This window comes from Gavialis gangeticus, unplaced genomic scaffold, assembly GCF_001723915.1.
Source record: "Gavialis gangeticus isolate Ggan-Ray unplaced genomic scaffold, GavGan_comp1, whole genome shotgun sequence".
NCBI lineage: Eukaryota > Metazoa > Chordata > Crocodylia > Gavialidae > Gavialis > Gavialis gangeticus.
This window is the reverse complement of record NW_017729022.1, coordinates 24,047,873-24,059,264: the sequence shown is the minus strand read 5'-3', so window position 1 is coordinate 24,059,264 and position 11,392 is coordinate 24,047,873. Positions and strand designations below refer to the sequence as shown.

The following is an 11,392-nucleotide window of genomic DNA, read 5'->3' as shown; positions in this document are numbered from 1 at the left end:
AGGGGAACACACCAGGAGGCCCCCTGCACTCTCCCAGCTCAGTGACTGGTGCCTCCTGGGTTTTGGGGCAGGGGTACCTGGGGTCCCCCTGTGACTGATCACTGAGCTGGGGAGAGCATGGGGGGCCCCCCCATGCTCCTGTGGGATGCTCCATCTGCCCCAGCATCACAGCCTTCACAAGCCTCACCTGGTACCTTGAGGTACATGGAAAAAACATTTAAAGCTGCGTCCATGGCAAAATCGTTGATTCTCTGAATCAGCATCGAATCTTCCGATTCAGAGTTGGCTGAATGTAACCGGGAACAACAATCCGAATCAGCAGATCGAATCACTGTCTCCGATTCAGGCCAAATTGAAATCAAATACGGCCCATTTCACACACCCCTACTGCTTACTTGTATCAAATGAAAAAGCAGAGACCTAAATACTGAGATGTATTGCAGTAACTGCATTAGCAGGAGAAAAGCAGCATGGGAACATTTCACCAGGCTCTGAGGAAGCCCCAGTATGTGTTATGTAAATTTTATTAAATGCCTTCTCCAAGGGAAAATATTCATAAGCAGAAGGGAAACAATCTCATTGTTTCCTGCCAACTTCTCCCCCAGAGAAGGTAATTCCATCACCTTATTGACCTGATCCTCACGACCCAGAAATTCTTTTTTTTAAATGTAGGTCTTCCGTTAGACAGTCAAAGCAGCTGCCATTGTGTATTTAGGCCAAATATTTTTCATGTTATTAAATAGTTAGCTCTCATGTCTCCTGGAAATAGCATTAAAGGTAAGTAATACTGCAATTTTGTGTGTGTTCTGTTCTGTCATTAATTTCCTTAACTAGCGCTGTGGAGAAGAAACAGATAGAGCCTGGCCTCCTTTTTTGCTGTTCCCTAATCATTGTAAACTTCCTGTTGTAGTGGGAAAATAGTTTATGTCATGAATGATGTCTACTAATTTTTGCTTTAGATATTACTGTTGATAACTAGACACCTCAATATTTGATCAACCAACACTAAACACTGCCCACTGCATTTTTCAGGTTGACTCCCCCACCCTTTTCTTTTTTAAACCATATAGTTCACTTGCTATACTGAAGGAAGGCTATGTTGATATACCTTTATTAAACCTGGGATCTCAAAACACTTAAATAATAATTCTCCCAAAGTGCAGAAAAACAGCCCTTTCTGCTGCTCACAGTTTTGTGCTTACTCAGCACATGACCCTCAGTCACTTCTTGCTGAATCTTAGGTTTTAGTTATTTGTTTCTAGAGCAATTGTCTGGCAAGTGAGATGGGTGGGTGGCATATAATCAATTTAACACAGTGGTCACCAATGTTTTCCAGCAGCGGGCAGGAATGACCCAGCTCAGGTCTGAGATAGGCCAGCACTAAGCCCACTCACTGCCACTGATTCTCCCTGCCACCCAACCACAGTCAAGGTGTAGGCAAAGTTCCCTGCCACCCAGCCATGACACAGTGTCGTACGACACAGGCAGGATCCTCACTGCTGAATGCTAGCAAACACTGCAGGCCAGATTCAGCTATAGGTTGTCAACCCCTGATTTAACAGGCGTTTTGGATAAGTTTTGAATGTATGTGCCACATATGAAAGGCCTTTCCTTTCCTTTCCTTTGATGATACATGTATCTTTTCTTTGAAACTGGAGCAGGAAACAAGGCAAAGGGCACTGAGAGAGGCTCTAAAGCAGAAAGATGCTGCATAGTTTTAAAGATAATACCATTTCCGCCTCTTCTCATGAAATGCTTAGTTCAGTGTTAAAGTGTCCCTCTCTCTGAACCTTTGCCATTGGCATACAATTGCTTTCCTAACTGAGTGCTGAATGTGCATCAGCAAGATTATCAGTACCTACTGAACCGTTTCAAAATGTCATTACTGGCACCTTTGGGAACACGTGCCTGACAGGCCAAACACCCTAAGTAAATACCAATATCATAAACAAGGACAGGAGAGCATTTGATATTTCGATCTCCAGAAAGCTTTGACTTTTTAGATTTAAAAAATATCCCCTTGCAAATGACACATGCTACAGTTGGTTGACCTCTTGCTGTGACACCTTCTGGATACAAAGGACATGCAGTGCATTTCAGCCACTCATCTTCATTTCCAAATTATTGTTTGGTAAGATAAAAAAACAAAAAACATGCAAATGACTTCACAAAAAATGACATTAGTTCATTAATTGCACAGCCTTATTTCCGGTCCTGCACAGAAGCTGGGAAATGCTTCTAGTGATACCAGAAGTGGAGACTCAAAACAGGCCCATCAAAAGCATTGAATTGATATCTGATATTTATCAATAAAATGGGCAATTAAGGAAAAAAAGGTCCTCAGATGAAGAAAAAACTGGCAAAACTACAGTGATCACAAACTCTTCCTACCTCACAACTTTACTGTTTTTAAACCCTTTCCATTTTGTTCAGTTACTGGAAACATTTTTTTCCCCAACAGGAAGAGTATCTCATTCCTACTAAAATGGTCCTGAAATTACATTTGTATAGAACCATACGTATTAGAGTTTTAAATATTGGAGGTTGAATCCTGGTTCTGCTGAAGGGAGTGGGAACTTTACTATTTATGTAATGGGATCAAGTTTTGACAATAAAAGCACAGTGCATTAAAGATGCTTTTATTTTTATTTTTACAAAATAAATTAGTGAAATATTGAATATTAAGACTATCTGAAATGTAACCTGTAGAGAATGCTCTGTCTTATTTCCAGTCACTTTTCTGAATCTATTGTTCTTTTCATTCCTTCTTTCATAAGAAACCAATTGCATCCCTTTGGCCTTTATTGTAGATGAACAAGAGAGTTCTGGAGCAATTATTTACACTGTGGAGCTCAAACGCTATGGTGGACCTCTTGGAATCACAATTTCTGGTACTGAAGAGCCCTTTGACCCAATTATCATCTCCAGTCTTACTAAAGGAGGACTTGCTGAACGGTAAATTGGAAAAATAGTAACATATGTTTTACTTACCAGCTTCATGCCTTCCACTATTCACATGAACTAACACAGTAATTTGTTGATTTCCTAAAATCTAGGGGGAAAGACTCACCTTAGCAGCTTACAGTCTTTCTGTCATCAATTTGTTTTCTGTATTTTTGCCAGGCTTGAGAATAACATGCCTATTTTAGCATGGCAATGTTAAACCTCAACCTTAGCTTTCCTAGAGCAATGGAATAGCCAAAGGATTGTGTGTTTATGTATTTTTTTTAAATATACAGTACATGTGTGTACACACACATGCACATACACATAAATTATGCATACATGCAGCCTGTTTGTTCAAGAACTTACACATAAATGTAAGGCACTCTTAAAAACAAACAGTTATCTTCAATAATGTTACCTAATGGTTTTCAGTGTTTCACACAGTAAATGTTATATAGGGGAACTTGCAAATATTGAGTTTATTTTACCTATAAGAAAATCTTATATTTGTTTTATGGACATCTGGTATGTGTGTATGTGTTGTTGTTGAGCAGTAACACTTAATAGACCTCATAGGTATATGAACCGTGGAAAAGGTATAACATTTTTCATCTTAGTACAACTATACTGAATATACTCCAGCAATAGTCATTTTTAATGAAAATTATAAATTTACTGTGCTGTCAGACAAATTACATCTTGTAAATATATTATTTATCTGTTTTACCCTGGCCAAATCCACAGGCCTCTGATGGATGTTTAGAGCCTGTGTAAATAGTGACTTAGGTCAAATTTTGAAACCTGGCTGGTGCTTTTGGACATGGTAGTATTTGGTGTGCAATATGACATTTCTTGGAAGGGCCTTTTAGAAAGGTCTGGGCATCCTCCCTTTCAGGTGTCCGAAATCGGTCAACATCAATTACTGTCATTTTTTAAAGTCTTGGCTTAATTTCCTAAGGAGCAGGTATATAGAACTGTCTCAACTGGGCATGTTTTTTTGACAGTGTCAAACAAAAAACAATGATGTAGGGAGGGACCATGTCCATTAAGAATGAAGTCTGCATGTATAAGTACACAGCCCAGAACATATCTGTTCCTCTCTTGAGCTGATCCTATGAGAACTGGCATAACAATGAGATAGTGGTTCATTGCTCTCATTTCTGCTGAATTTTCTGTCTCTGTCCTCTGATTGTGAGACTACACACTGGAAAACCTACATTTACATTAAAATCGGTCAAAGTAGTTTAGACTTTTTAAATGAAGAATGACCACAGAATCCTTAGCTGGAGCAAAGGAAATTAAAAATATCCACTTCTGCACATTGACTTTGCTATTGGTAGTATAGCAGAGGTGACTTAGGGACTGGACACACAACAATTTATACCTGTGTAATTTTCATCAATTTTATTTTCTGATATAAGCCCAACCAGGATACAGAGTGGACAAAGTATCAGCTATTCTGGGATAGCTGTATGACACGGACTACTATTGCAGCAGCTTTCCAAGAGGTGGTAGAAGGGAGCAGGTTTACCTTGAGTATACTGCTACCCCAGAATAAATTACAGATGCACACCACATACATTGGTGTTACTTGAACTGGTGATGTTTTTCTCTTATTTTTCCAAGGAAAATTTAACACCAGATTCAAGTAAGTTTCACTAGTTTAGGACTATATTCCTTTTTACACTGGTATAAAGGTGCTATGAATCCAAGCTCCTAATTGAAGCACCCTCAGTGATTATTGAAGTTGCTAATTAAAAGTAACTCCAATAGTAATAATATCAATGAGAAATTAAAGGAAGAATGTAAACATAGAAATAAATTTATTTTGCTGCTTTTTCTGTTCATCTTTTCTCAATGTTCTGTTATTCTCTTTATTGTAGGACTGGTGCAATTCACATAGGAGACCGCATCCTAGCAATAAATAGTAGCAGTCTGAAAGGAAAACCTCTGAGTGAAGCCATACATTTGTTACAGATGGCAGGAGAAACTGTAACCTTGAAAATCAAAAAGCAGACAGATGGTAAGTATGGCTGTAGTTACGTCAACCAATTTATTTCTACACCTTACAGAGCACTGGACAAGTCATGAATGGAAAAGAGGTCAAGCATCTCTATATGTTTGCAATCAACCAATAATCACTTTTGTCTTTGAATCCTATTCAGCGGCAAGTCCCAAGAAATTTCCTGGTTCTGGTCACATAAGTGAAATGAGTGATGTAGAAGATGAAACCTCTGCTGCACAGAAAACTGGCAAACTCTCTGACATATACTCCACTACGGTCCCAAGTGTGGATAGTGCAGTGGAATCATGGGATGGCTCTGGTATTGACACCAGCTATGGGAGTCAAGGTACTACCAAGATTTTACACAGCACTTAAAATAGGCCTCATGCAAACATTCAGTTTCTCCTGGGACAGTTCCTGCTCTCCCAGGAGAAATCGTGAGTGTACAGAATTAGGGACAGAAATTACACATAAACCAGTGTAAGTGATCAGCAGCCACTTCAAATCTGTAACACAGCAGAAGTTCAGTGCACATAAACTAATTTCAAAATGATGAAAACAGGTTTAAGGTAAACCTAAACAGATATAGTATCAGACTTAACTGATTCAGGTTAAATAAGCTTATAGAACTTGTGTCCCAGATTTTCTCCAGATTCAAGTTAACTCATAGTCCCTCAGCATCCCAGGATGTTTTGCACCTCCCCTGAAAATTCCCCCTTTCAGGGTAGGCAGACTAGCCTTGGCCCAAGCTGTCTGCTCCAGCTGAGCAGGGAGGTGTGCTCTAGTGCCCCCTAGATTCTGGTCTGGGCCACTGCAGGAATTTGGCTGCATTTCTGGAATCAAAAGTGAATGCCTGTTCACTTTCTTATTGGCTTAATGTGCACAGCTTAGACTAAACTGTGTAGATTTAATCAATTCGGCCATGGGCGTTTCGACTGTCTGTACTTCAGGCTTTTTCTCTCAGAGTAAAAATGGCCATTCCAGGAGAAAAATAACCTGGGAACAACCAGGGTTAAATCACTTCCAGGAGAATTTCTGGAAGAGCAAATTTTTGTACCTGCTGACACCACAAGCCTGACCATGGACAGTCTGGGTTTTCCAATCAGAGCTGCCCTATGCACTCTTGCCAGGCAGTCTTTAGCCAATACTGAGGTGTGTGCACAGGGCTCTCCTTCTCTTGCCCCTACCCCCACCCTGCCCTGGTTGCACAGTGTCAGCACTGCAAGCTCACTACTCTTCAGGGCCTTAGCATTTGAATGTCTATACATATGGCTCTGGGTAAGCTTTTCTATCATGAGAACAAACGTGGGAGAGTTTTCCTAGACTGTTTGCATGTATGTACAAGTTTATGGCTGAACCTTATCTGCCTTACAGAAAATCCTACCTCTTATCCCAACTTTCAACTTAATACTTCAGAGCGTGCTTGTGTCTCACCATGCCCACACACCTTGCTGTCTGGTGTTCCTTCTTACACTTGGCTGGCCACGAGTTCATTCTTTCATGACAGTGTAATGAATTATGAAGCATTTGTCAATATATTAACAGGCTTTCAGTAGCTTTACTGATGTCTGAATAGCCCAATCCATAGCTCATCCACAGCTAAATGAATTTATCCATCAAGCTTAGATTAATGTAAGGCACACAACACATTGAAGATGTTCCTTCCTTTGAGTATTTGAGGTGCATGCTCAGTGATTTTAAAACTGCTTACAGTAAAGATTCATTGTAAACTGCTTAAAGGGAAGCATGAGAGATTATTCAGTGATTTGTTGTGCTTGCATTCCTTCCTTAGTCATGTGACATTAATATCGAAGTCTAGCTCTGGGAGCAATCACTGCATTTAAAGAAATTATTTCAATTAAAGAAATAATGAAATCTTGTTTTCTTGAAAACATGTGCAGTTCTATTAGACTGTTTGCTTAATAATATATTTAAATGGTTCAACTTAAGTTATGTATATAAAGCAATATTTTAGACTGGAGAAAATGAAGGCAGCTCTTTAATACTCTAGATAACCAAAAAAACCCAAACAAACCCAAACACTTCATGCTACTGATATGCCCAGTACATACATTACGGATATTTAAACAGACAAATCCCCTCACCAAAGAATGTATTTGCCTTCTTCTGATTGCACACACTCCTACAAGTGTATATGCATCTCTACATTGCAGTAAACAGTTTTCGGGGAGAGAAGGCAGTGAGATCTTTTGGCCCAACTTTCTTCCCCTTCCTCCCCACCATAGAAAATTTGAGCAGGACCTGGCACAATGCTTTGTTAGCTTAGACTGAAGTTCTATGCTGATTATTTTGATCGCTTATCTTCAATTAATGTATGTCTACTCAGTGAAACATTTGTTGCCTGCTGTCTGACACTCCTTTGAGACCTAGCCAATAGTATCAGAGAAAGTAGCTGATACTAGCCTTGATTGCTGGTTTTCTGTTACTTAATGTTTAGATTTAATGGTCTTTCAAGGTACATCCTGCTAATAACTCTGTGTGGAACAGAAGACTCTCTCTTGGCATTTATTTGTGAGTGTTTTTTTGTGTTTTGTTATTAATTTACTATTACATATAATGTTTCTGTGGCCTGAAACTTGATACCCATTACAGTGATTGGGCGTGTATGTATGTTCCAATTTAAGGCACATTAGCCATTTTTAAGGTGTATTAAGAATGCAGGTCTACATGTGTGCACCCTTAATGTGCCTTAAAAATGGTGATTTTAGGCTAATCATGCATAAAATAGGTACCAAATTTAGGCGCAATTAGTTAAGGCACCTTAATGCTCTCTGTGTCGACTGAATGGGCTGGAGCTGAGCCCGAGAGGCCCTGCGCTGCCACTGGGTGCCATCAAGATGAAAAAGTAGCAGGTACTGTTCTTCAAGGTGTAGGAGCTGGAGCTGGAGTGGCAGTTCTGGCAGCAGCGGTACCCGTTGGTGTGCCGACCAACTTGGGACTAAGTCAGCAGAGGGGGCAAGAGGCACAAGGGCTCCTGTCAAAGCACAAGAAAAAGCCCCATCCCTCCTCCCCATGACTCCCTGCAGAGGAAGGGGGCAGTGCTGCATGGGCAGGGCCATTGCTAACAGCTCCCCCATGCCTCTCCCTTAGGGTGGGTTTGCTGGCCAGGCAATGCAGCCCTGCTGGGGCGGGACACCTCACTATCCACCCAGGATTCAGGTGCCCTTAGAAACCTATGCTGGGGCTCCCAGCCAAGACAGCAGGCGGGCTGGGACTGCATCTGCCCCCAGGGCCTGTCGCACCTTTCTCTGCTCTACCCACTTCCATCCCGGACAAGTGCCCAGCCTCCCAGCTAGACAATGCTCATGGGAAAGGTGTTGTGAGGTCCTAGGGGTGCTGTGGTGTTCAGCATGGGTGCAATGTGCGTGGGGGCCTGGCCATGGATCAGACAGGCCTAGGAGAGAGCCTAGCCCCCACCTGCATTGCACCCAGCCTTCATGCACTGATACACATAGAGCCCCCAGGAGCTCACACTGCCTCTCCCATAGTCAGTGTCTGGCAGGGAGGCTGGGCGCTTGCCCAAGACAGAGGTGGGTGGAGCAGGAAAAGCCATGCTGGGTGCTGCAGGCAAACATAGTCCACCCTGCTTGCTGTTGCAGATGGGAGTCCTAGCATGGGCTTCTAAGAGCACCTAAGCTCTAGCCTGCTCTTGTCTGATGCTGGGGAAGCAGAAATATGGGGAGGGGTTTGGAGCCATGGATGGAGCCAAACTGATCACGTTGGTGGGAACTGGAGGTTCCCATCTCCTCAGCCTGCCCTGGCCTGCACCGCCCAGCTATGCTGTTGTAGGCTTTGGGAGCCCTCCAGGGTGCTGCCCAGAGCAGGCTGAAGACACATTTGCCCAGTGAGCCGAGTTAAGGTGCCTTAAGGCACGTACTTGTAGGCACACACCTAAACTGTCTTAATGTGCCTTAAGCTAAGGCACACTAAGTTTAGGTGGGTATAAATTCACATGTAGACAAGCCCATTGAAATCAAATTCACTCTTGTGTTACTTTGATATTCTTGGATTTTTAATAGGGATGGATGAATTTGGTCCATTTGTGTATCTTTTACCCCTTGATCTGGTAATTACAATGCATTATGTTGTGTTTTCTTTAGCTTCATGAATATGAACACATTGCTAGGACAAGTGGTAGATCAATAGCTGTTTTGCCTATGACTTGATCTTATTTGGGGTAATTTCTCTACAGAACTCCAAAACAGGTTTATTGTTGGCAGTGAAAGTGTAAACATTCCTCACGCCATCTTGCAGGGATTGGTAACCTTTTGCTTCCAGAGGCTAGAGTGTGCAAACCAGCTCCCCACCATAAGCTAGGAATTTTAACCCCAGGGGACCTGAAGCTGCCTGTGCTTGCCCTTGCTGCAGATACTCAGCCCCTCAGCAGTGAGGGGAACTACAGGCATGAGAGAAGCAGGAAGGACTGCAGAGCAGAGTGCTGTGGAGGGGATGGGTAGCTAGGTGCAAGTTGTTGTTACACAATTCCCTGTGCTAGGCTGGACCTTCTTGAGCTGAATCCAACCTCTTCACAGCTAGAACAGGTCCATGGGCCAAAGGTTGTTAACTCCTGGCTTTGGACATAGATGGGACCATTGCAGCTGGCCCTGCACCGCCCAGGGCTCCACGTGTCTGCACTCATCCCAGCCCATACTGGAGCAGCCCCAGGAGCAGCCGACACCAGTTGCCTGCACCATGACATGATGCAGCCCAGCTCCCCACAACTGAAGCAAGTAAGTCTGTCAGGGGAGAGGAAAGGGCCATGGCTCCACTCACCCAGCCCAGGCTGCAGTGGCCCTGAGAGCTGCCGGTAGCAGCTGCCTGCAGCCACTGGGCTGTACCATGCCCCGAGCCCCTCACGGCTCTGCCCACTTGCCCAGCTCCTGCTGCAGCTGTTCCAGAATTAGCCAATGCCAGCTCCCTATAGCCACTGGGCTGCACCATGCCATGGTGCAGGCAGCTGGTGTTGGCTGCTCCTGGGGCCTCTCCAGCACAGGTTGGGATGAGTGCAGCCAAGCAGAGCAGGGCATAGCACTTACCCCAGCACCAGCTGCAGTGGCCCCAGGAGCTGCCAGCACTAGCTGCCTGCACCAGGGCACAGTGCAGTCTAACAGCTACAGGGAGCTGGCATCGGCCACTCCCAGGACAGCTACAGCAGGAGCTGGGGTGAGTGGGGACAGGCAGAGCCCCGGAGGACTCAGGGCATGGTACAGCTCAGTGGCTGCAGGCAGCTGGTGACAGCAGCTCCTGGGGCCACTGCAGCTGGGGCTGAGGTGAGTGGGGCCATGGCCCTTTCCTCTCCCCCCACAGATTTACCTGCTTATGTGGGGGGGTGTCTATGCTGATTGCATAAAACCGAATTTACCTTGCATATAATGAATTACAGGTCTAAATACGCTCATCGCATACGAGTGAATTCACATATAAAGAACCTGCATAAATTGAGGGAAACCTTTACAGTACAAGAGCTGCTCCCCTTTTAAAGCAGCTGAAATATACATTTGTCCATGCCCCTAGATTCGGTCTTGAAAGAAGGTGATCTTTCAATACCCAATTGGCAAGAAGTTTTCCCTCTCTTCTGAGATTGGTAAATTTTACATACCAGCAGTAGGTAAGGTGAGGAATCAAATCCATTCCATGACTAGTCATTATTCTCCATAAAATAGAACTTGTGATGTTGATACTGGAATGGGTTTACCTAGAGAGGTGGTGGAATCTCCATCCTTGGAGGTTTTTAAGGCCCAGCTTGACAACACCTTGGCTGGAATGATTTAGTTGGGGATGGTCCTGCTTTGAGCAGGAAGTTGGACTAGATGACCTTCTGGAGTCCCTTCCAAACCTAATTTTCTATGATTATCTTATGGATAGGTAACAATTGTATATGATTCACCTTCCTACATCTGCAAGCAAGTCTCCTTTGTCAACCTTAAAAATGCTGGACACGCTTGTATGGTTTTACTTTATTTGTCAGAAACACCCTGAGTATTATTGTTGAGTTGTGTCCTATTTTGAATATATTTTGTCTTAGCACTGAAGTTCCCCATATTTCTATTACACTTTTTGGCCTGACCTGTCACTTTGAGTTTGACTCTCCTCCAAACTTTACTTGGCATAAGCATATAGACTAAGCAAATTCAGGAATTTAGAAAATTTCATTTGCAGCAGATAATGCTTTATCTTATTTGTATTATTGATTTAATGCAGGTAGAATGCCCCAGTACAGTCCTAACTTGCACTCTAGGCAGGGGATTTAAAAAGATTGGTGTAATGATTAGATAATAAGCTTGGCAGTCAGAAAGGCTGGGTTTTATTCTAAACTCCACCATAAACTTGCAGTGTGACCTTTGATAAATCCCTTTGGCAAATAGCTTCATCTTTTTGTGCCTGAGATTCCCACATTTATTAAAGTGAGGATAATAAAAC

General features: G+C 43.0%; 1 protein-coding gene across 9 annotated transcripts in view; it reads left to right on the top strand.

Moving 5' to 3' along the window:
* The window catches only part of GRIP1 (glutamate receptor interacting protein 1), a 493,469-nt gene that overhangs the window by 448,866 nt on the left and 33,211 nt on the right, over positions 1-11,392 (top strand). For 6 of the 9 annotated variants that reach the window (XM_019514681.1, XM_019514682.1, XM_019514680.1 and 3 more), the window contains 3 exons: positions 2,778-2,955; positions 4,830-4,969; positions 5,112-5,297. In XM_019514681.1, the coding sequence (XP_019370226.1) occupies positions 2,778-2,955; positions 4,830-4,969; positions 5,112-5,297 (504 nt within the window). The remainder of the gene's footprint in view (positions 1-2,777; positions 2,956-4,829; positions 4,970-5,111; positions 5,298-11,392) is intronic. The other 3 variants (XM_019514688.1, XM_019514683.1, XM_019514687.1) reach the window with 1 other exon arrangement.